We start from the raw sequence: 25,350 nt of genomic DNA, 5'->3' as shown, positions 1-25,350 counted from the left end.
GGGTTTCTAACTAAATTGTAGTCTGTTTGCTTTTTGGAAATGATGGACCCACACGCCATAGCGAAAGGTCCTGTCTTTGCTCCTCCTCTCCCTTCGTTACCTTCCTTCTCCCACCGTGTGGACCCTATAAGTATGTACAGTGTGTAAAATTATTATAATAGTCCTAAGCCATTTAAGAAGAATGTTTGACTTGTAAGTTTTCGGGGGCTGAGCTGACAGAATTATCCAGTAACTCTCGGGCTTCTGATCAGGCTCTCAGAGGGGACAGAAGGCAGGGAAGGTCATCCATTCCTGCATTCAGAAAGATGCATCTCTATTTGCACTTCCTGCCCAGATTTCTAGCATCCTAAAGGGGCAGAACCTGGGAGGAAAGGTGGTATTGGGTCTGAGTTCACCCACAAGGCAGTAAGGACCAGCTGTCAGGGCCTCAGTCACATGTCCTTAGCAAAAAATTGGGGGACTTTGTACCAAAGAAACCATGAGGAGACCCCCTACAAATGTCATCATGTGGAAAACTTTTATTTAAATTGATTGTGTACTCCAAAATAGCCAGAAAAAAAATGGATTTTGAATGCTCCCAGCACAATGAAATGGTAAAAACACTCCAGACCATGGGTTTGCTCACCATCCTGATTTGACTCTATTCACATTTTATTGTATATAAATATAACACACAATATGCCTTAAATATGTCCAAGCATATATTAATTAAAATAATTTAAAGTTAGCAGTTATTTTTAAATTAATTTTATCAATCTCCACAAGAACACATTAAATCCAAACAGTACTCATTCATTTGATAAGAGTTCTTCTTGCCTTTTACTAGAGTTTTTGCCTATGGCCAGTATCTTAGAGCAAGGGAGTTACTTGCTAGGGAGTCAAGGAAGAAACAAAGGAACAAATGAATAAGACCATCTCCCTTTTCCCCACTTGCAGTTACCCATGCCTGCCTTCCTGCTGGGTTGTCTGCCCTCAACTCAGTAGTAAGTCACAGACTGGTCAGCCAAACCTAGTCATGCTTCCAGCACTGCATTATCCTGTTCAGCAACACACAGGTTAGCTGACTCACTGCAAGCAGCAAAGTGCCCTTGGTGATGGAGTTCACAAATGCAGGAAGGCCCTAGGGTTGGGATGAGCTGTTTGGTGAGAAGTCAGTGAACAGTTACCAAGAGAAACATGCAGGAGACAAGGGAACAGGACCCATTTGGGCTAGGACAGGGAGGAGTTTCAGGCCTTTGTCCAAGGCCTAGTATGGGCAAGATGCCCAATTTTCTGAGGCTATTTATTTTTGATCTCCAACATACATGGATCTCCAGAGTCCTGTTTTCTAAGGATTTCTTTTTGGAGAGAGAGAGGAGAAAGGGGAGAGAGAGAGAGAGAGAGAGAGAGAGAGAGAGAGAGAGAAACGTGTAGGTGTCCACAGAGGAACGTGTAGGTGTCCACAAAGGTCAGAATAGGTCATCAGGTCCCTGGAGCTTGAGTTACAGGTGGTTAGTGAGCTGAGCTCAGTTCCTCTGGAAGAGCAGCAAATTCTTTTAACTGCTGGGCCATCTTTCCAGCCCTTAGAAAAGAAACCTTAATTTTTCTCAAACTCAGTTTTATGAGGTCCTTGGACCTATTTTTGTGTCCACACTTAATCCATGTAAATCTATCACTAAAGTAATTTGGTTCTTATTACTAGAACACGGAAGTCTTTAAGGCTGAATTGTCATTATTTCTAGAGTTCACTTGCAAATGGTCGGTGGCAAGGAAAACATGGGTAGCACTAACCTTGGCAAAATGTAAGTGACAAATCTACATCGGAAGTAGCCAGATGTTTATGGCACGGTGGCGTCTCCTGTCTGTAAGCTCGACATCTTTCACGGTTCCTAAACAAAAAGATGTAAGGGGAGGGGGGAGAAGAATAGAGTGTCGTGGTCTGTGCCTGGGCAGGAGTGTGCTTGCGGTCTCTAAGCCTCTTCTGGAGCGACAAGTAGGAGAACACCATGCCCAGCCGTCTATGTTCTCTAAGCGTTCCTTGACTGTCGGTCATGGTAAGATGCAGGGGAGTCTTTGAGTCCAGTCTGGGCACAGGAGATTGTAGCTAGACCTTGGGATGAACCAAGACAACCCCAGGCCACTGGGCCACGCCTCCCACTGTCCAGATCCCAGCCAATCAATGTGAGCACGCCCACCTCCTTGTTACATATGTATGACCCTGACTGGCCTTCTGGCTTCTTTTCTGTCCCCGGCACCAGATGCAGGCAGGCAATTGCTCCTGCTTCTGAGGGAGGAGAGCACATTAGCTCTACAGGCCCCTTTCCGAAAGCTCATTTGAAACAGACCCCTGCCTGCAGGCTCCCAGCCTCCCAGCTCCTTCACTATCCTCAGGGACCACTGGCAGCAGACCAGGCCTCATGAAAACTTCAAAGGCATCCCAGCGCTACAGAAGCATCCGGAGAAACGCCAGTCAGTGCTACCTCTACCAGGACTCCCTGCTGCTTGGGTAAGTGCCCTGCTGGGTTTCTCCGAAATGAATGCCTAAACTTACTTCTCTGGGGTCACATAGGAGCTGGGGTGTCGAGCACAGCAATGCTCCCCCAGAGGGAGAAGCAGCAACCTGCTGTTTCTTGACTGGAGCTATATTCGGCCCTCACTTTGTTGCTGGCCAATGGGGCGCACACCAAAAGCTCGAACTTGGCCTTCTTCCGGCTTGTCCCGGTTTCCTCGGTGCTAGTGTCGGAAGAGAGCAGACAAGACACCTGTCACCTCAGATAAATCAGGTGTCCCTGGAAAAGGTCTCTGATAACTTAGAAGTGAGCGAGGGTGGGAACTGAATGTGTTCGTTTTTTATTAGGAATTTTGTTGTTGTTGTTGTTGTTGTTAAATACTGAAACCTCTGCTAACTCTGGAGAAATTTTTGCTTCAAGCAGATAAAAGACATCTCAATGAGAGCTAAAGGAAATGTTTTCTCTTGCTAAAGCCATAGGTTATTCATCTCCACTTAAAAATGTATTGAGTTACATATGAAATATTACTAGGGGTAAAAGGCCCTGTTATTGTTGAAAAAGTGTTCTTCTGTGCAATAGCTATGCCCCCGAGGAGTCTGTCCCGTGCATCACTTAACTCATTCATTCTTTGCAAAAACCACTCACTTAACCCCCTTGTCTTGGCTTTAAAATGAACACAGGTAAACATTGAGGCATCTCTAGGTGATACATGTCTGTGGGAGAAGGAGGCAGTCTGCCCCCAAACCTTGCTTGGTCACCTGGGTGAGCCTACAAAATGAGATTGTGTCCCCTATCAAAACTGTTGCACCTCTAGCATGGGCTCAAATGGGGAAATCCTCCTCTCCTTTCTCCTTTGGTGTCTCTTGCCTTGGAAATCACTCTTTTTCACCGAGCACTGAAGTAATAGAGTCCCACAAATGAGTTTCTATGGGCTCCTGAGTCTCAGTCTGCGCACGCGCATACACACACACACACACACACACACACACACACATCATACAGTTGACCCTAGGACAGTCAGATGCAGAAAATACCCAGGAAAGATGTCCTTTGCTGGAAACAATTCTGTAATCAGATTTCCTCCACGATGCCCCGTTTCCATTCAGTAACTCGGATGACAGCTTTAATGCTGATGAAACGGGGGACAGCAGTGATCCAGAGCAAATCTTCCAGAATATACAGTTCCAGAAAGATCTCATGGCCAACATCCGTTGCAGACCCTGGACCATGGGACAGAAGTTGCGGGCGCTGAGGTAAGGGACTCCAAAGCAATCATTAATAAGTGCGAATATACTTTATGATAAACAACCCCATCCTGCCATGGAACCTGGGGGAAGAGGGACGCTGGAACCGTGACCATCTTGCATTTGACTCAGAGAAGTCCCAACGATGCTGGAAGGGACCATCATCTAGTCACATAGCTGTTATAGTACGTGTGTGTGTGTGTGTGTGTGTGTGTGTGTGTGTGTGTGTGTGTTGGTAGACAGTTTGAGGTTTCTAATCTCTTTTCTAAACACTAGATTTTCACATTGTCTCCCAATTCTCAGGAGACAGGGTGAGAGCCAGAATCAAAGAGACATCCCCTTCACCTCCCGCTTTTGTCTCTCCTGGGAAGGATGTCTCTTAAGTGGCTGACCAGGTTATTAGGATATATTTTGAGTCTATCAGAGAATCTGTCTCCCTCGTAGTTAAGTGCTTAGACTTTTAAGACAGATTCCCTCCTTGAATTCAAACACTACCCCTTTTCATCTCTAACTGTTCATCATTGGACAAGATCCCTAATTTCTCTGATGCAGGGTCCTCACTTTAAAGCTGAAGTGGCATAGGCTATGACTCCTACCTCCTATAACAGTCTTACTGAAAATGGCAATGGTCAAGCCCTCAGAGTGCTGTCAAAAACATAGCCTAAGGCACCTCTCAGAAGCAGAGCCAGACACTATGGGAGATGAACTCAGTCTCCCCTACCCTCTGTCTCCTCTCATCTCTGTGACCATAGGGATGGGATCCAAGGCTCCACAACTAATAGTCCATACTCAACCTCTGAATGACATCCCAGGCCCCAAGCAGTTTTAATATCCATTCAGCTTCATCCTTTTGTCCACTCAAGTTTGAACTCCTGAGGTTTGAGCTTATTGAACATGAGATGCGCTAAGCACTGTGGGTGTTATGTGTTCAATGTGCATGTAATGTGTATGTAGTATGTAATATGCATGCCTAAGAAGGGGGCGATTGTCACAGATCCCATAACTGATGTTACTGAGCTGTGATGGTGAACGTTATGTTTAGAGGATAAATTTCCTGTGCATTAGTCCCTAGACCCACTGTTCAGGCACCTCCTGTGTACCCAGAACCACGGTCACATCGTTCTCTTCGGGGTGGTTTGCTAGATGCCAGGGCTCATTCCTTTCCCTTCACACCTCCCATCTATCAGGCTGGGGCATCTTCCTATCGAATCATCCTTTCCTGGGACTTGACCCCAAGTCTGATCAATGTGCCTCTCTGGTTAAAGACATCCACACTTCCTTCTTGGAAGGCTAGCCTGGGTTCTCCTCTGCCCACTTCCCCGAATGTCTGGATCTGGATCTCATAGTCTTCATCCTTTGAGAGTGAGCAGCAGTGTGCCCAAGTGTCAGATGAGAAAGACTAATTAAGAGTGATTGAGAAAGCAGCCTAAGCAAACACACACACACACACACACACACGCACACGCACACGCGTGCGCGCGCGCGCACACACACACACACACTTCCTTAGCCCTCCTCCCCCCACCACCGCCGTACTCCCAACTCCCACCCCCACGCCCCATCCCACCCCCCCAAACTCCCACCCCACCTTTAGTGTTGAGATCAGCTTTAAACTAGACCCTTTGGGCAAAATAGAAGAGAGTCCCTGAGAGCACTAAGGGTGGGTGGGGACAGGAAGTTGAGTAGACCAGGTTGGGGGTGGGGCAATGGAGGAGGGGGAGAGCCCTGAAGGAGACTACTGGAAAGTGGGAACATTTCAGGGTCAGGTAAAAACTTGACAATGTCCCTTTCTTGAAGCAGGCTCCTTGAAGAAAAACAAGTATGGCTTTCACTACTAAAAAAGTGACTAAAAGTGACTGAAAAGGGGGTGGTCTTACAGAGAATTGGGGGCAATTTCCAGGACATACAATAGCTGCTTGCAATGGTCTATAACTCCAGTCCTAGGGATTCTAGCTCCCTGACCTCCACTGACACTACACTCATGGGGAACACAAACATACATGCCGAAAAACACACATATACATAAAAATAAAATCTCAAGAAACGTAATAAAAAGAAATGCCTGGAAGAGTCAAGCTGTCAAGGGGAAGAGTTGAGGTATATTGGGTACTCTCGGGATACCCAAAGTCTATGATGCCCAGTCAGCTACTGGCTGAGAAACACTTGGAGAAATTCAGTCATAACTAACTGGTGTGGATTCACTATTTCCAATTAGTTCATCCACAAAAATGTTATGACAGTTGTGAGATTTGTGTGTGTGCATGTGTGCGTCCACAAGTGTGTGTTCAAGCACACCTGCATGATTTTATGTATACCATCCATGATGTGTGTACAGGCATCTGGAAGTCAAAAAGGGCACCCAAACCCCTGGAACTGGAATGGTAAGTGGCTGTAAACCACCATGTACGTGCTGGCAACAGAACTCGGGTCTTCAGAAAGAGCAGTAAGCAGTCTTAACTGCTGAACCACCTCTCCAAACCTTTAAAACAGTTTAAAAGGCATTTTCTTGTTAGCAAAAGTCAGGAAATGAAATATTTTAATTCCACTCCTGTATCAGTTGGTGCTTTTTCCCCTGCTCTGCCTTCACATATTTTGAAAACCGGTGAACGTGGGAAAGTTGTAATAACTTTTATGTTTTTCTTCTCCCAGACGAGCAAAAGAGATTGTGCTGAAGTTTGAAGGGAGGTTGACTAGGACGCGAGGCTACCAAGCAGCTGGAGCAGAGGTAAAGAGCCCACATGAGGCACAGCTGGCCTCATTTGCTACTGTCTCTAGAACCCAGAAGTTTCTGTCCCACCTGGTCCCGCAGCTGTTCAGTCCCAAAGAAACACACACAGACTGATATCAATTATAAACCGTTTGGCCTATTAGCTCAGGCTTAATATTAACTAGCTTCTACAACTTAAATTCACCCATAAGTCTTGTCCAAGTTTAGCCGCATTGCTTGGTACTTTTTCTCAGTAAGGCATTCTCATATTGCTTCCTCTGCACCTAGCTTGTGACTGATTAGAGAATCAGAGGTCTTTCCTCTTCCCAGAATTCTCCTGGTCTGGTTGCCCCACCTATACTTCATGCCTGGCTACTGGCCAATCAGCATTTAATTGAGCTAATATGAGTGACAAATCTTTACAGTGTACAAAAGCATTATCCCACACCAAGAAGCACTGTTGTCCCTAGTCGCCATACATAGGCTAGGAGAGCCAGCATTAATAACTGCAGAATAGGGGCCAAGACTGCAAGTTTGAACTCTGCCAAGCCTGGATCTTAGCCTTGTATATTATCAGTTGTATAATATGGGTAAGCCTGGTTCGTTTTTGTAAGAACTATCTAAGACCCTTCCTGACTCAACCCCATACATGTAAGTTGTTCTTGCTTCTTTCTCTATATGTGCTATATCGTTATTAAGTGAAATCTTCAGACAGTTATAAAGGAAAAGGATAGGGTGCCACCCACTGACCTCTACTGCTCCCAGTACAGATGAGCCAATGGCTGCCCAAGAAAAGAACTTCCTGGGGCTCATGATGAGACAGATGTACAGTGAGAACTAGAGCCAGATCTTTGACTCCTGCCCTGTGCTTCTTTGGCATTAGGACTGTAAACCAGTGCAGATACCGGATGCTTAATAAGTCCAGGCATTTGCTGAAGGATGCTTGAGCAGCCCTGCCTCTGGAGACCATAGGGGCACAAGGGGTCAGAAAGTTTGGTGTATTTCTGGGCTCTGGATATGAGGCAGGTATGCAAAACGCAGATGATGCCAGGCAGACATAAGAAAATTGCAAGGAAGACCAGTGGCCCCAATAAGCAAAATCCAGAGACAGGGCTACCTCTTCCTGACTGCTCACATGCAGCCTGTGTGACCGCTCGTGGGAGCAGTGTCTGTCTTTGACTTGGCTCTCAAATCGTGAGCTAAAGACAATTCCAACTTCTGATAAAACTCAGATTTCCATGTACACGCGGTCGTCTGGCCTTACCAGATGCATGCAGAATGACATTATCCTGTGAGTCTGTGTTAGGACCGTGTGCTGTCTTACAGTTGGGAATGCGGTAATTGCATTTGTGGCTCTTCCTTGTGCAATGATATCATTTGCTTCCAACACAAGCCCGGACTGTTTGTGTGTTAGAATGCACAACCTGTCAGTTTTGCTGGAGAGCAGAGCCGGCATAGGCCACATTCTTCTTTGTTCTCCTTTGAGAACGCAATGATTTCATACTCTTGGCAATTGTATAAGTCCACAAGACAAAATTCCGAAGCTTATTCTTGGCAGCTTTGGCCAGGACAAAGGCCAGAAACTAGCTTGTAGGATGCAAGATGAATCTGGGGTGGAACTCATGTTCAGGGAAGATTCTAGACTTTTGGTATTTAGCCAGGGTACAGATAGAATCATCTGGGGAGCTGGTGAATCAAACAGATTTATAGGCTCCACTCCCAGAGCTCCCAGGGGTCTATGGCTGGGTCAAATGGATATCTTGAGATGACATTCTTCACATGATTTCCCCTTTCCTCATCCTCAACCCATGAATAAGGCAAACTTTGACCCAAAAGAGTATAGATCTTAGATCTTAGGGTGTAGCCCAGTTAATAGTATGGTTGCCTAGCCTGTGAAAAGCCCTGATCTCAATTAGCATTACACTAATTGGATGTGGTGAGGTCCTCACACGTGAGGTGGAGACAGAAGGATCAAAGTTCAAGATTATACTTAGGTGTATTGTGAATTTGAAGCCAACCTGGGATTCAGGAGAGTCTGTCTCCAAAAAGGAATGCAGAACTCATAGCACAGAGGGCAAACTGTTATATACTGTCTGGTCAGGACACAGGGAAAATAAAGGGCTACTTTGGTCTTGGAGATGCTAATGACCTGAGAAGCCATAATTAAGGGTTCTGTGGCTGTGTATGGGATCCTCTCCTCTACCCAGAACCCCATTACTGAGGTAAAGAATGAGAAGATTCCTAATCATGGCCTCTCCTGTGTAGCTCTGGCGGAAATTCGCCCGTTTGGCCTGCAACTTTGTGGTCATCTTCATCCCCTGGGAAATGAGGATAAAGAAAATTGAGAGTAAGTATCTGCTGGAGGTGTGGAGGGGGGATGTACAGCTGTGGCCAGCACACAGCCTAAGACATCTGGTGGGTCTTGGCCCTTATGGCATAGAGTCAACCAGGGCACTTGTACAGCTAGAGGCCCAGCTCAAGTGGGACTCAGAGTTGGAAGACCTGGTACCTTTGCCATCTCCCAGGATGGAAAAGGACACAGGCTGCGTTTCCATGCTCAGGCATGGCCGCATGTTCATTCCTAGTTTGTTCAGTCAGACAGCAAACTCTGAAGGATCCATGAAAAACTCTGAGAGAAGATGGTAACTCCCAGATAGAAACGTGAAAATACATGTTTTTATAGAATACTGTAAGCATCTAGGAAATCCATACTAAAAATAAATAAATCATACCCCAATCTCCTTCTCCTCCTGGCCCACATGCCTAGAGGAATCAACAAACTTTAAAATGTCCCAAAGTGAAGATGAGCATGAAGCTGAAGCCAAGCTGATGATATTCTTTTGAAGAGACAGGAGAACATTCATTTAAAGTTGTAGACATTCCCAAAAATCAGTTCCCAAGTCTAATGCAATTCCACAAATCTGCTTGGTGTGTTGCTCAGCGTCTTGATCACATGGTCATAAAATGCAATGTAGCACCATCTTGCTGCGTGTGCTGCTGCCGGTGAAAGTGAAGGACGATGCTGGACACAGGCTTTCTGTGCTGGGAGGGTTGATCAGAGCCACTCTCGTGTTGCCTTCCCACAGGTCACTTCGGATCTGGTGTGGCCTCCTACTTCATCTTCCTGAGGTGGTTATTCGGAATTAACATAGTGCTCACAGTGATGACGGGTGCTTTCGTTGTCATTCCCGAGGTAAGAGTTGTCCCAGGAGCCGGGAGGTGCAAGGCGGGAAAGAGAGGCAGGTGCTCCAGCCTCCTGCCCTTGCTGTCAATCATAGAAGCCTAGGAAGGACGTGACAAGCTTTCTGCCAGAGAACACGGAGAATGCATTGGACTTTGTCACTGCCCTTTAGATCTGCCATGTATAGTAAAAGAAGGTTTGAGCCTAGCAGAAACCAGGGAGGGTGGCTGAAATCTGAATTTCATATCATGTTGTTTTTCTTTTGATTATTTTCCCCAACCACTTAATGTTGTAAAAGCCATTCATAGCCATATCTCTGACCATACAAGAAGAGGTGACGGACTATAGTTGGCCTAGATGTTGGTTTGCCTGCCTTGTATTCCATCTAAACTCCTTCTTTATATATAGAACTGTTGGTTCTATAACATAAGAGGTCTGGGGACCTCAACAATCTAGCCACAGAAGCCACTTCTAGTTCTTTCACATGGGTTTACATAATAACAACACAGCCAAACCCTAATCATGGCATCTGCACAGATACATGGGGATGCGCCAATTCTATCTTCTAGTCCCCTAGCCCAGAGGAGCATCTTAACTCTTCCTCTTTTACCAGTTAATCGCAGGCCAGCCCTTTGGAAGCACAGCCAGCAAGACCATCCCCCAGGAGCAGGTCATGTCTGCCCAGGATTTGGACACTGTCTGGTCCCTGGGGGTAAGGCTAACGTTGGCTACACCCAGGCTTTGCAGGAGAAATGAAAGGGCCACAGTTCTGGGATCTGGGAATCAGAGACAGGTCTTGGCTCTCTTTGCAGGGCTACCTTCAGTACTCCGTCCTGTTCTATGGGTACTATGGAAGAGAGAGGAGGATCGGGAGAGCCGGCTATCGCCTGCCCTTGGCATATTTCCTGGTGGGGATGGCAGTGTTTGCCTACAGTTTCATCATCCTCTTAAAAAAGTATGATTGTCGATTTTTCAAAACCATGTCTGGAGTCCGGTTAGAGCATGTGTGATCTCACTCCATCCTGTCAATAGCCCTGTTAAAGTCGTGAGTCCCTAGCCATTTTATAGAGGAAGAGAGCAAGGCTTGAGAGTTGTTCTAATTTTAACCAGCACTTACTGAGCACTGACTACTTTGTTCAAGGCTCTGTGAAAGGTTTAGAGAGGAAAGCTTAACAATTTATGTTCTATGTGTGATTTTAGAAAATGCCGTAGTTGTGCTAATAAGATGCAATCAATGACATCCAGGCGACAGAGGCGACAGAGAGAAAATAGCTCTCTTTGTATGTTTACCTGTGACCAGGTGATGAATCATGCCATTGGTGCCTTTTAGTCATCATTGAGAGGAGGTTACCATATAAAGGGACCTCTAACAAACTGGCTAGAGTTAAGACTCCTGCAGTGCCCACCGTGAGCTCCACCAGCTTCACCCTGTGGCAACTCAGTTTTCCTCTTCGCATGCATTGGCTTGGAAAAGTACCAGGCTACCAGGCCCCCTTCCAGGTTAGCATCCTGTGTAGAGCTAAGGGAGAAAGAGAGAAAGAGAGACAGAGAGAGAAAGAGAGACAGAGACTTGCAAGGGCATTCAAATGATTGAAGGCTCTCAACTTACCTCCTGGTGGCCTGAAGTTCTCACCAGAACAATTTCAATCCTTTCCTAGGTATTACTCATTAAAAGCAACTCAGAGAAGATGTGAGAGCAAGAAAGTAGCCAGGGAAGAAAGCCAATGCTTATTACTGGAGAAATGGCCTAAAAGGCGGGGGGGGGGGGGGTCTCCTGCCTTCAAATATCTAAGGAATGCCCTGGGCAGGAGGGACTCAGCAGTTCTTAGGGATCCCACAGGGACGAGTTACCATAGGCAGAAGCCACAGGAACATGGCTTGATCTCAGAGGGATGGTGACAACTTTACCATCACAGCTGCAAACATGAGGAGTCCTGGGACAAGTGTATATCAATGGCTGCTGGCCACCAGTGTGCCGGTGGGACTGCCTATCAGATAGTTACCCATGCCATTTCCTACTGGGGAAAGGATGGGCTGAGGGTCCAAGTGCGGTTAAAACGCAGCCAGTGCTCTGCTCACCAAGCAGGGATTGAGGACCTGTGTCAGAAGACAGTTTTGCCCCATGTCAGGTTGTGGCACCTTGGAGAGAGTGTGTGAGACCCACTCCTGTGACTGACTGGGGCCTCTCTTGCAGAATGGCTAAGAACTCACGCACAAGCCTGGCCAGTGCTTCCAATGAAAACTACACCTTCTGCTGGAGGGTATTTTGTGCCTGGGATTACCTCATTGGGAACCCAGAGGCTGCAGAGAGCAAAACAGCCGCCATTGTGAACAGCATTAGGGTGAGTGGAAAGACTGCAAGACAGTCTGCGCCCCCTGCTGGCCAAACCAGCTGCTCCCTTTCCTCCCAGCCCAGGGCAGCAGATCCAGGGAGGTCAACATGACCTGGAAATGTACCCAAGAACCTATAGGATGTAAGAAGGAAAGCTCAAAACAACTCTTAATATTTCTATATATTGTTTTGTCTTAAAATTTTGATTTGTGTATTTTTTATAATTTACATGATGGCTTCTTCTTGGTTTTTCGAGACAAGGTTTTACTGTAGTTTTGGAGCCTGTCCTGGAACTAGCTCTGATAGACCAGGCTGGACTCGAATCCACAGAGATCCACCTGCCTCTGCCTCCCAAGTGCTGGGATTAAAGGCGTGTGCCACCAGGGACCAGATTACACAATGGATTCTTAAAGCCTATAAATGAATAAATACCTCTACATTATGTATGTAAGGTTTTATCTTTAACTTAGAAGTCAGTGTGATTGAAATCAGTCAGAGATTTGGGTCAGCTGAATGCCATAGACAACCAAAGGAAACCTCGTTCTGAGTGGAAAATATTTCCATGATCCAAAGTATCACAGCCTTTTCTCTCCGTTCTTTCTTTCCAATCTCCTCTTTTTTGCTTAATTGATTATGAGATAATTGATATCCAATTCATTGCTGTCAATAGAAACTTATAGACCAAAGTCATAGACATTGAAAATAAGAATTAAGATAATAGATCAGTGTTTGGGGGTGAGGTGGTTTTGTTGATGTGGTTTTTCTTTTTGCTTTTGGACCCAGGCTGGCTTCACACTGTGTGGCCAGGCACCTGAAGTGGATCCTCCTAAGGACTGGGATTACAGGGTGTGCCCAGTTGGATACATTATTCCTAGTGGTTGTAATTGGTTATGAGGCTAAGTTTCCAATGCTGTGTGTGTTTTTCCTTCCAGGAGGCCATACTGGAAGAACAAGAAAAGAAAAAACACAAAAACATGTAAGTATTAATAAGCCCACTCATTAATTTTTTGCCTCATTTGGTTCAAAAAGTTATCAAGTTATTGGTATCTTATTTTCATAATTGTTAGGCCCTGTCCTCATTAGGACAGATGTATCCACCTGCCTTGTGTCCTTGTTGATTGCATAGTCCTTCTGTTCAGGTACATGTGTAGCTGATGGCTACTGGGAATGATGGAGGCAGGGGAGCCAGAAGGAGCTGTATACAAGCAGCTGGGAGAGGTGACTTCTAGCCCTCCCTGGCATAAACCCCAGCGACCCAGAAGGCTGACCCACAACCTTTGGGATCTATGCTTCCTCTCTGGTAAAATGGCAGGATGAGCCCCAATCAGGCCTCTCAGAGGCCAGAGAACAAGCCCACCAGAGTCGCCTACAGTCTCTGAAAGCACAGACCTCAGTTTGGATTAGCATCCCTGTCAATGGGATGTGGGGTCTATGTCTTCATCACATCCAATCCAGTGGTTTAAATGACCCCCGGAATTTGAAAATGACATCCACCTTTAAGTTCATTCTAGGTTCAAGAGGTCTTACTCAACAATTCACTCCTGGGGAACCACGGAGGGACCAGTTTTCTCAAGCCCTGGTCGTTATCCGTTTGTTGAGGGGAAGGCAGAGATGCAGTAGATATTCGGAGACCAGGATAGAAGCAGAGAAATAGGGCATTACCATTTATCCACTTGGCTCCAGGCTCGATCATGCCTTGACTGGTGGGATCGCCAGGAAGGATACCAGAGGCATGGCCACGGGGAGCCAGTCATTGTATCCCCGTCACGTTCCTCCTAGCTAGTGCCCAGTGAGTAGTATGACCCTGGCAATGACTGTGTGCTCTAGAGGCAGGAGGATGGCATTGGTGGACCTAGCTCGCTCAGTGTTTTCTGGCCCAAAGGAATAATCCTGTCATGTGACACACTAGGTTTTCCTTTCTTTAGCCTGGAAGTTACCATTAGGAATCAGTTTCTTTTATAAGGATGAAGGGCAAAAGTGTACATAAAGGGAAATAATCCCCCGGTAGTAGGATTGCATGGGAAAAGTAGTACAATTCTTGTGTGCCCCTACAAATCACCTTGGCCCTTTCTCTTTCTCTAAGCAGAGTTATGCTTGCTTGTTCATACCTAGCTACCCCAGTGCTGCACTGGGAAGTGCTCTCAGATCACAGGAAGTGTCATGGCCCACACTCCTGTACCATCCTCCACAAGCTGGGCACACTCGGGGCGTGAGTCCCTGTGGAGTCTCCCAGCGCCATAGGAAACAGAATGAATGCTTCTCTCTCATATGCTGGGTACACAGGGAGCATCCCATTGTCCTGAGCGGGCCTCCAGCTGTGTCCAGCTGTGGCAGCCTCTACCACTCAGCCTCATGGTGATGGCTCAACTCACCTCTACTTCCCCAGCCTCACTCCTGCTTGCTGGAGTTATTTCCAAGGTCAACTCCCTGCAGACAAGCCTTTGCCTGGAGCTCTGATTTCAGGGAAACCAGGCTAAGACCGACCCTAAAATAGGCAGAAGAAAATGCTTTGGGAAAAGACTAACCAGTCGGTTGCCCAGAACTTACAAAGGAGGGGTTCTTCTGTGTAAATTATAGAATCACTAATGATTTACCAATGTTCTCACACCATCAGAGGAAATGCCACCAAACAACGGAGGAGATGTTCCCAAATCCCATCTCATGGTGACAGAGTTGCCGGTTCCTCTGACAAATATCGCTGAAGTCCTTAGATGAGCTGGGAGTGGGGGCTATTCTGAGAGCTGTGGACACAGGGATGAAAAAGATACAAGATTCTGAGCTCTCACAAAACTCGGGGGAAAGGCAACTAGTCACCAAGTAAATACATGGCAGATATATATACCAGACTCATGGTGTGGGGTGATGGGCGGGTCCACCAACCATCATCTGAAAGACAGGAAGGAGGCCAGTCTCTCCCCTCACTGCCATTCCTCTTCTGCTGGAAGCTACGCGAATTCCTGTCTGTGTCGCAGAACTCTAATGTGTTATGTGAGTGGGGTGTGTGTGTATATACAGGTTAGAGCAGGTATAAATACACATGAGTATGCATGGATGCCAGAAGCACATAGCATGTGTCTTTCCTCAGTCCGATCTACCTTTATGGTTTGAGGCCTGAAGCTGATTTGCACAGGCTTGCTGGCCAATGAGCTTCCAGGATCTGCCTGGCTCTCAGAATCTGAACTCAGGTTCTCATGCTTGCGTGACAGGCACTTTATAGCGGAGTCACCTCCCCATCCCTGAAGGACTCCTATTATAAGGGACAAACCTCGAACCGAAACCCACATACTCAGACCCTAAAACAAACATTTGATGGTTTCTTAAAAGTTCCAGGCGGCTGGCTTGCCAAATTTATAGCTCTGTCGATCTCGCAGAAAACCGGAGGTAGAGGAAGCAGAGAAGCAGCTTGGGGAAGCAAGGGAAGACTCCCATCCTAAAGTCCTACCATCTGCATCCTTTTCTCTTCAGGGCGGTGACTGTCTGCTTGAGAATCATTGCCAACATCCTGGTGCTCCTCTCACTGGCTGGGAGCATATATCTCATCTACTTTGTGGTGGACAGGTCCCAGAAGCTGGAACAGTCGAAGAAGGAGCTGACACTTTGGGAAAAGAATGAGGTACCCGTTGACCAGCAATTATATTAGCAGGTTGTGCTTCAAGGGGGGATGTGACAAAATTTTTCCTCCTCTCTGCTTTTTTAGTGAATCAGACCAAAATATCTCTAGAAATGACGGTAGCCTGCTAGTTCTAGAGTACGGATCAGAACCTTCAGCTCCACTCAGGAACTCCCCCGGGTGCTCATACTGACCCCCATGGTTCGGCTTTGCCCTGCTCACTTCTATTCCTGTGCGTCTACACTCTAAGCATGGGCTCTGCCCACAGACCTGCATCAGTGTCCACACTGACGTGCAGTGTGTGCCTTAAATCCCTCTAACTGTCTCATCCGACACTTGGGTAGTTTCCAGAACCAGCCACACAAACTGTTTTTGGGCATTGAACAACACACCCCCAACTGTGTGAATATCTCCATAAGAAAACAACTACCAACCAAGCAGGAGGTTAGGGAGAATTTCAGAATTTCTAGTATTTGTTGTGACTGTTGTCCTGAACATTTGGCCCAACTTACCACCAAGATTTGAAAAACAAAAATAACCCCAAGCCATCTTTTGGATTACTCTGATAAAAAACTAACTAGCATCCACTCTAAAAGCAGTTAGATGGCATACATCTGTCCTGTGTGTGTCCTGTGTGTGTTCACCCATGTGCAATCATTTCTTAGAACCTGAGATTACACCAGGCAGCCTTTCCCATGCCTCCTTGTGTTTTATACCAGTTATATGGGTTAAGTAAATTTATACCTATTTGCACATTTATAAAGTGGCAAATTTTAAAACATCCGTTCAGAAATTACTTCTTAAGTTAGCTCAAACGTCTTGTGAACCAGCTTAAATTCGCCTTTCTTTTGCCATCAGCCCAGACAAACAAGAGCCAGGCATGGTTCTCCAGATAATTAATCCCCCGTGTACAGAGGGATATTCAATTACGTCTCTGCCTTCCCCTTTCTGATCATAATGGTCGCAATTATTTCCATCCTCCATCCAAGGTCAGGGAGGTATAAATACAATGAATTCGTGATTGGTACTTGTGACGGAAATGCTACCGAAGCCCAGGCAGCCTGCGGAAGCATCCTCATGACCTTAAAGGGGAGCGTTGCGGAAAGGAACAAACTCAGACTTGGGGAGGTTTCTAAACAGGAGCGCGGTGTCCCTGTGAATGGTAGGTGGCCCCAGAGAAAAGCAGCTGTGGTTGTGGGAAGTGGGGCTTGAGAAGCATGTGCTCTCTCTACAGGTTAGTGTGGTTGTCTCCCTTGTCACCATGATAGCACCGTCTGCCTTCGACCTTATTGCTGCCTTGGAGATGTACCACCCCCGGACGACGCTGCGTTTCCAGTTAGCAAGGTATAGCATCCTGGCTGGAAGAGCCCCAAGGTGGCTCAGCCATCATCCCCCCACAAAGGAACTGGATTCCTGCAGTTACAGCATGCTTCTTTTCTTCTGCGCTTAGCATAAAGCTTTCCCTTAGGGTCATAGCTCAAGAAAAGCCAGGGGACAACGGGAATGAAAGAAAAGGAGTCAGGGAAGGAGCGAACAGAATGATGTGGGTAACGCAGCTGGAGCTGTGGGTAATGACGAAGAGGAAGCTGAGAAAGAAGAGGAGGGACAGAGGGGAAGAGGGGGGGACGTGGCAGGAAAAGCAGACACAAAAGAGCAGCAAGATGATGGAATGTGTGTCTGGGTTTCCTCATTATTGAATTCCCTCGGTGGCAGAATAGACCCTCACTGTTTGCCAGATGCACTCTGCTATTAACTATCCAAGCAAGAAGTTGTACAACGCGATGCACGGTACCAAGACAGCCAGTGGCCGCCACGGCAGATGTCGAAAAGCAGATGTTGTCTGAGCTGCAGCAGACTGGGTGTGCAAGCAAAACATTCCAAGACCGCCTCCTCGAGAGTTAGAGCCACATCCGTGTCTAGCAAGGGCTGGATTTCTAAAAAACCTGCTTTTCTTCCCTGGATTTCTTTCTCCTCCACTTGAGTGATGCATTGGTAAGCAGAGAACATGGTATAGGAGGTTCCTGTCCATGCTGGCTTCTCCATGCCATCTCCTGCAACACCTCGTGACACTCCCCCAAACCTCAGAACACCCTGAGAAGGATTGCGTCCATTCAGGAGTCAGTAAATACCTTCTGAAAAAGACATAGCAGCCAATATTTTAGATTCTGCCATCTCTGTATCCATCTCCATCCCAAGTACTAAGGGAGAAGCATGAAAATGACCACAGTTGATAGGGCAAACCAAGGGCTCGGCTGTCTGACAGTGCTTTATTTACTAAAATAGGTGAAAAGTATTTTTGGCTTGAAGCCTCCAGTTCCCCGACTCCTGAAATCCTACTGCCATAAAGACAGAATGCTGTCACCAGAAAGTCAAGGAGTTGACCAAAAACCCACAGCACAGAATAGATCAAAGCTTCGGGCCCACCCGCCCTCCCGTGTTCTGTTCCTCTCTGCACCTCTCCAGCCTGGATAAGAAGTACCTTCCTCAGTTCCTTCCTTGCCCACGGGCACTGGGGACAATCAATTCCATTATTGCATTTGGTGTAACAGCAATCCTATTACACAGATTGGCCTCGTTATTCATACTCAAAACCAGAGAAACAGAGCCACAGAGAGACATAATCCCGGATAAACGAGACATCGTTTTGGTAATAAAAGCAAGATATATTATTTCAGTCCCATTAACTCACCAAAGACCATGATACCTTTCGTCCAAGATGCAATGAGAGCCCTAGCAAAAGCCCCGGCTCTGCCAAGAAGTCAGCAGGCTCTTTTTCCATCAGCACTCATGTGCTGTGGGCAGGGCTGTATCCCACACAGGCCAAGGCAAATGCTGAGGTCATCCTGGGGTAATGCATAAGGGAGTCCCTTCATAGTTTGAGAGGAAAAGCAACGGCAAGGGTGTCTCCTCGAGATGCTGTCTACCTACACATGGCGTCACCTGAACCCCATACGGATGAAAGAGGTGGTGCGGATGTGTGGGTCATTCCTTCCATGTGGAAATAGTCTCCTTCAGATAAAGCTGTTTCCCTGTCACTGGATTTGCTTCCGCGTTTACACATCACTGACCCAGCGAAGGATCTGCAGAGGCTGCTTTCCTTGCCCATCTTAGTTTTTTAGACAAACTTCCCATAAGCCCCAAGGCTCCATTGTGGGCAATGCCAGGATGTGTTTTCCAAATAGTCCACTCTGGGAGAACAGGCGTCATGTCGATATGATTGGCATAGACTTCAGCAACCAGATTCCACTCTCTGGCAGCTGCTTGCGTGGTGTGACTGGAATACTGTCCCTTCGTGCCGCCATGGAGCCCCGCCTATCTGTCCAAGGGTGGGTGCTGAGATCTACACGGGCCAGGCTGGCCCTTCCAGCCTCATGGAGGCTGAAACAACTCTCTGTGATCCACCTTTCTGGAGAGCGGAACACAGACTTGCTGAGAACTGTGTGGAATGATGCCAGGCAATAAACCTACAGACCAAAAAGCATGGGCCAGATGTTCTATCACCCCCCACAGAACCCGCATTCTTTCTGCCGTACTAGGGTGCCTAGCAGGCTGGTCCAGGGATGGCTACTGTAGGATCACCTGGGGAGGATGCAGGCTCCAAACCCCAACCACACCTGCCGAAGCTGGGTGATTCTCGTAGTCTGTGATTTGTCTTGATTTTACATTACCATGTGAGGGCGTGTGTGTGTGTGTTCGTGCGTGTGTGTGTTTGTGTGTTTAACGTGATGCGTGTGGAACTCAGAGGACAACTCGTGAGAGTCAGCCTTCTCTTTCTACTGTGTGGCTCCCGGAGACCAAAGTCAGAGGTCAGGCATGGCCTCAAGAGCCTGTACCCGCTGAGCAATCACGCCTGCCCTATAATCTGTGGTTTTTCAATGACACCCAGATAACTGAAGGAAAGCCACGTGCCGCAACCACTGCCGTATTATCATGGGCGTGATGACTTGGAACTCTCTGGAAGCCCCAGACTGCTGGTCCTGTGTGCGATCATCTTGTTTCTAAGATGTCTTGTGATTTTTTCAGGGTCCTGGTTCTGTATCTAGGCAATCTCTACAGCTTGATTATTGCCCTTCTGGACAAAGTGAACAGCATGAACATTGAGGTGAGGGTCCGGATGGGACAACGCCTACCGTCACTTCTGGGTGGGACCTGTCATAGCTGCCTAGACTGTACAGTACCTGCCATCACTGCTCAGACTGCATAGCCTCCTCCCCTGCTGCCCAGACTGGACAGTCACCTGCTACCACGGCCTACACTGAATGTTCACCCAACATCAAGGCCTAGACTGAAGGGTCCCCCACCCATCACTGTCTACACTGGACAGCCTCTTGTCATTGTACCCCCTCAGCGCCCCATGTCAGCATCTTCGTCATCTTTGTCCTCTTTACGGCTTACATTTGTGTCTTGTATGGCATATCTCAAACCATGCCACTGTGGTCCTTTTAAGACGTGGAGAAAAATTTAAGACCCACTTTCCAGATTAAAAAAAAAAATTATTAGTGCTGTTATGAGAGCCTGGGCTGTTGACACCGTGTTTCCCTGGGCCGTGCTATCTTATTTTTATGCCTCCATCGGGAAAGACTGTCAACAGCTCTTTCAGATACCCCCAGGAAGATGCGCTGGCTACAGGCACATAGTAAATGGATGCCACAGCAAACAGTTCAGAGTATGCTCCAGGTCCAGCCCCACAGAGCGGCTTTACTGTTTATTTCAACCCGCTCAACCTTCCACAACACCCTGAGCAGGAGGGGAATGGGAGGAGACACAGGGAGAAGTTTTCTGAGGGTCATTCACACAAAATACATCATAAATTTCAGGAAATGTGGACCAAAGAGACTATGGAGAGCCGGGGATTTGAAGTCACATAGACCTTGGTCCTTACCTGCCACTTGTTAGAATTCTGTCTGGAGCATTAGTCTACCACTCCCTGAATCCTTATAGACTTGATCTAAAATCCCCTTGAGGTTCAAAAGGGAGGAATGTATCACCTAGAACCATTTCTGATACTCATTAGGGAACAGTGGACACTGTCTGCTTCAGCTGGTGTCTTGTGGGTGTGGTCACTTCCAGTCAAATAGTAAAAGGGAAGGAAAGAAAGAAGAGAGGAACAAGGGGTGAGAGAAAAGGAGACTAGAGGTGGAGAAAGAGATGAGGGAAGAAGGAGAATGAGGGATGGAGGGAAAGAGAATAGTTACTCCAAAGCAATGCAGTGGTCCCCTTCATTTATCTTGCTTACAAACATGAAAACGTCCTTTATTTCTTCCTTCCTTCTCCCCTTCCCATCTCAACAGGAAGCGGCTACCAAAAACATCACAAGCCATTGGGCAGATCCCTCCACCTTCTATGCCACCAGAATGGTGCCTGAAGCGCAGTGGCCCACACCTGGGGAAGGAGTGGAGCTCAGGAGAAACGCCAGCACGTGGGTCTTGGAAGAGACAAGCATTCTGACTACCATCATGCCCCACACAAAGACCAATAAGACGGTGCCCTACGTGCAGAGCCCCCAAGGACAGTGCTGGGAGACATACGTTGGCCAGGTGTTTCCCTCTGCCCCTCGGGAAGTCCCTTCAACACCCCACCTGACAACTCTCGGGCGCATCACTGTTCCTATTTCATAGAAAACCATCCAGCAAAGTTTTATTGTCTTAGGTTCCAGGTCTCAAAATTAATTATAGTAATCAGAGTAGAGTTGCTGGGGAGTAGTAACTAAGCAAAGTCCTTGTAAGATGATGACCTCGGCCTCATAGGCACAGATGGGGAAACTGAGGCACACATGGTTAAGAACTTGTGTTTCAGAACCTCAGACCTCAGGGTCTTCCCAAGTTTTGTGTGGATAGTACGGGTTTTGCCTTGTGATCCAAACTCAAAGTAACAGATACCCTCCAAACCGATGTGGTAGGAGCCCCTCCCTCTGCCCCTGTGCTGTATAAAGATACGAAGGGAATAAATCAGATGGCCCCTGACTCTGGCTCCAGGGAAGGGACAGAGACAGGGTGGACCAGGGGGGATTGTGGAAAAGACAGAGATGGGGAGGACTATGGGGGGCGGGGCATGGTGGCAGCAGGACCCGCTGTGTTGCAGGAGATGCTGAAGCTGTCGGTCATTGACATGCTCTTCACGGTGGCCAGCATCCTCCTCATCGACTTCTTCCGAGGACTTTTCGTGCGCTACCTAAGTGACTATTGGTGTTGGGACCTGGAAAGCAAGTTTGTAAGTGGAGTACTGTGTGCTTGGGGACGGTTCTAGAACTAAGTCCACCTTCCGCTGCTGGCCTGCTTAAGAATTAGTCAGGCTTGTGTTGTATTATGTTTTCTGGGGAGTCTACTTCTGCTCGTCTCAAATAGACACTAGAAGTAAGTCCATTCAAGTCGAGCTTAGTGAACCTATGAGACCTTGGGGTTACTTGCGAGGGCATGGGTGAAGGGTTACTTGTACCCATGGGTGATTCAGGCAGCTACTTCACCAAAATTCCCACGCCAGCACAGGTGATGACAGCAAAGCGTGCTGCACAGCTTACAGACACCTGCGCCGAAGTGTTTGGTCTCCTTGGTAACTGCTTGTATAACCTATGGGAGGGCCTCCCGAGCCGCGGACATTTCATGAGCCTCGAAGTTTTGGCTTTCCTAAGTCCCTTGACCCTCCTCCTTCCAGAAGGGAATGCTTTAGTCCAAGAAAACTGCTACATAGGAGCATGGCCCCAGTGGGCAGAGTTACCTCAAAGGGGGTCACGAGGGAAGAGGAGGGGGCATGCAAGGCTAGCTCTTGCCCCTGCCTTATATTTCACCATTTGCTCTAAGTTTCTGTAAGAGCAAAGAAGTCTGTCCAAGTGGCCACATAGAGCCACTGTGTACAGAGGACTTAGTGGCTTTGTTTTCAACGCCAATGCTTTTCTCTACCAGCCTGAATACGGGGAATTCAAGATTGCAGAGAATGTGCTCCACCTAGTCTACAATCAAGGCATGATTTGGTAGGTCTTAAAGCTGCTTCAGCTTCGCTTATGTCTGTCATCTGGGCTATGGTTTCCATGAGCCCAGGTGGACCTATGAACAGTCACCATCAGGAAAGAGTATTGACAAAGGGACTATTTCTCAGGCGTGGTCATTTTATCGGTGACTTTCTGAGGGTTTTCAGGAAAGAATGACAGAGAGGGTGGTTCCTTCTTAAACCACTTCTGGTTGCAGCCCCCCAAATGTCTGCATAGGAAGTGGTGGAGTCCCTCAGCTGGGAAGGGAGTAATCCAGGAAGAGGGACTTCTCGCCAGGAAGGTGTCGGGGACTGTGTGGGACACTCAGATCCAAGCCCCATGTTGGGCATTTCCCATCATTTCTTTCATGTAGACATGGGGGCCAGATGGAGAGCTATTTTTCTGGATAGCTGGCACATCCTAGCAGATGATCAAGGCCCTGGCAAACCTCTTTGCCTGGGGCACCTCCAACCAAGTAGATTCCATTCCTAGGGGCACCAGGCACTAGCAAGGGTCATTTTGTCATTCGCTCCTCAGTAGTGTGTGAGTGAGAAGGAAACATGGAACATGCCACAAAACCACTTAGGAGTTTATTAGAGGGATGTGCACAGACCTGGGAAGTCAGTGTGGAGAGGGAGAGGGAGACAGCACGCTCCAGCTCTACCTATGGGACCGCAAATGACACTGTAGGTCCAAGTACCATCAGTAAAACAAAAAGAAGAAGCTTGGATATTCCTTACATTCAGAAAATATAATCTCCTCCGTCAGTCATAGAACGCATAGGGAACCCCATAGTGTAAATCTGGTGTTTGCAGTCATTTGCACTATTTATTTAATGTGTGCTAGGTCCCCGGCACACTGGGTTAATCTTTACTGCAACCCCATCAAGTCACTGCAGTCCTGGAATGCAGTGAGAAAGGAGGCGGCAGAGGCACGAGGAGGCATGCCTGCCAGAAGAAAGCAAGCATTTGTTCTTAAAACATTTTTACTTATTAAGCACTTAATTTTCCGGCCACTAACTCTGAATTCCACAGGGATCAGTTCAATTGCAAATCCAATACAAATTGATTTTGAACCAAAGCAGAGGCCCTGGGTTTTGTTTTGCGTTTGACATTTGCACCTTGGCTAGATGCCCCAGTGTCCCTGGGGTGGCTGAGTAGTGACTCCCCGTTCACTTTCTTTGCTCTTAAAAGAGTCCACATCTAGACCTAGGATCACTTCATTGGCATCATGTCTTCCATCAAATTGATGAATTTTCCTAGATTTGCCCTCCTGATCTCTCCTTTTCACAATTTCAGAAGCATTAAATAAGCTAACATGTACAAGGGTGGTAAGAGCGATGGACAACAAAAGTTGGGGGGGCGGGGTTTAGCCTGTGTCGATTCAGTCTGAAACTCAGTAACTTATTAACTTAATTCTTGCCCCAGAACTGCAAAGTCTAAAGTTTAGACTAGGATCTAGCTCTCCAGTGTCTGCTACTCTCCAGAGAAGGCCTTTCCCTTTGCTAAACTAGGAGAGGGACAAACACGTTACCATGGCTCACTTGCAGGGACCAGTGGTACCTCTGGGATGTGGAGACTGTGTCTCAGCTCTCCAGAGGTTTCTGTAAACATCATGTCTTGGGGCCCTTACTCCGCCATAAGGCTCTGGAACACAGCCCTGAATGTGGACACACACAGGCTGACTTGACCTTCTGCCATTGCAGGATGGGGGCCTTCTTCTCTCCGTGTCTACCAGCCTTCAATGTCCTCAAGCTCATCGGGCTGATGTACCTGAGGAGCTGGGCAGTGCTGACCTGCAATGTCCCCCACCAGCAAGTGTTTCGAGCCTCCAGGTTGGTTAGTGGGAGGGTCTGCCTTCGGCTGAGACCATATATATCCTCTGTGCTAAGAGGCTCCTAGCACAGTGCCCATCAAAACCCTGTTGTTTTTCTACTCAGTTACCACCATGAAGTCTCTGTCTATGCCTCCCCCTTGGAATCAGTCATAATCCCGTTACAATTTTAAAAAAATGGCGGGAAGGAGAGAGAGAGAGAAAGAGAGAGAGAGAGAGAGAGAGAGAGAGAGAGAGGAGGGAGGGAGGGAGGGAGAGAGAGAGACAGGAGAGAGAGAGAGAGAGAGAGAGAGAGAGAGAGAGGAGAGAGAGGTGTTACAGAGGAGGAGCAGCGGGAATTAGCGGAGGGAAACCAGCAGAGCTGGCTTTTAAAGGGGCCTTGGCGCATGCGTACAGCAGCCACACAGCACAAGGCAAGCGGATTGAGACTGGCTAGGTATTTGCCTGATTTGCCTGAGCACTGTCAAGCACAACCTGACAGGTGACGGTGCTCAGGCCAGCAGAATGCCTGAATGTTAACACATCCCTTTAAAGCTCTTGGCACGTCTGTTCTTAAGTTTTTATTAACCTCTAGGGACTATTTGGAAAAAGAGCACAGGTTAGAAATTACCAGGCTTGTACGTTCACAGGCTGATCACAAAGGTACAATCAGCATCCACATACGAGCAGAACGTGAGTGATCCCCAGAACACATCACTTCTCCTTCCTGTTGCCCTGATTTCTCCAGAACTAGCTGGGTTTGCCTGGTTTTGCCGCTTGTGCTAAACGTGACACACACAGAATGTGTTCCTTTGTGTTCAGGGCTGTTGGTTTGTTTGTTTTTCTTCACTCAACATTTTGTTTTCCTTCCTCGTGTTGCTGAGGAAACACACAAAACTGGCCTTCACATTTCTTTATCTGTATTGTGGCTGCTCCCAGATGCTGACTGTAATGCCCAACACCCATGACCGTCTTCTTTTGGTCAGGCGCATACCACAGGGTGGCAGGCTG

At 47.4% G+C, this 25,350-nt stretch overlaps 1 protein-coding gene across 1 annotated transcript in view; it reads left to right on the top strand.

The window, feature by feature from the left end:
* Positions 1-2,394: 2,394 nt before the first annotated feature.
* The window catches only part of Tmc3 (transmembrane channel like 3), a 37,311-nt gene continuing 14,355 nt past the window's right edge, over positions 2,395-25,350 (top strand). The window contains exons 1-16 of the mRNA XM_041658490.1: positions 2,395-2,485; positions 3,596-3,742; positions 6,383-6,458; positions 8,706-8,787; positions 9,527-9,633; positions 10,235-10,333; positions 10,434-10,576; positions 11,816-11,963; positions 12,886-12,929; positions 15,419-15,566; positions 16,798-16,907; positions 19,587-19,665; positions 20,855-21,100; positions 21,645-21,773; positions 22,463-22,530; positions 24,233-24,361. Coding sequence (XP_041514424.1) covers positions 2,397-2,485; positions 3,596-3,742; positions 6,383-6,458; positions 8,706-8,787; positions 9,527-9,633; positions 10,235-10,333; positions 10,434-10,576; positions 11,816-11,963; positions 12,886-12,929; positions 15,419-15,566; positions 16,798-16,907; positions 19,587-19,665; positions 20,855-21,100; positions 21,645-21,773; positions 22,463-22,530; positions 24,233-24,361 — 1,844 coding nt within the window. The 5' untranslated portion in view covers positions 2,395-2,396. The remainder of the gene's footprint in view (positions 2,486-3,595; positions 3,743-6,382; positions 6,459-8,705; positions 8,788-9,526; positions 9,634-10,234; positions 10,334-10,433; positions 10,577-11,815; positions 11,964-12,885; positions 12,930-15,418; positions 15,567-16,797; positions 16,908-19,586; positions 19,666-20,854; positions 21,101-21,644; positions 21,774-22,462; positions 22,531-24,232; positions 24,362-25,350) is intronic.

Source organism: Microtus oregoni, unplaced genomic scaffold (genome assembly GCF_018167655.1).
Source record: "Microtus oregoni isolate MIOR12 unplaced genomic scaffold, Mior012 000000F_ref0000247, whole genome shotgun sequence".
In the NCBI taxonomy this organism is placed as follows: Eukaryota; Metazoa; Chordata; class Mammalia; order Rodentia; family Cricetidae; genus Microtus; species Microtus oregoni.
The sequence above is the reverse complement of the archived record's forward strand: the minus strand, read 5'-3'. Positions and strand labels throughout refer to the sequence as shown.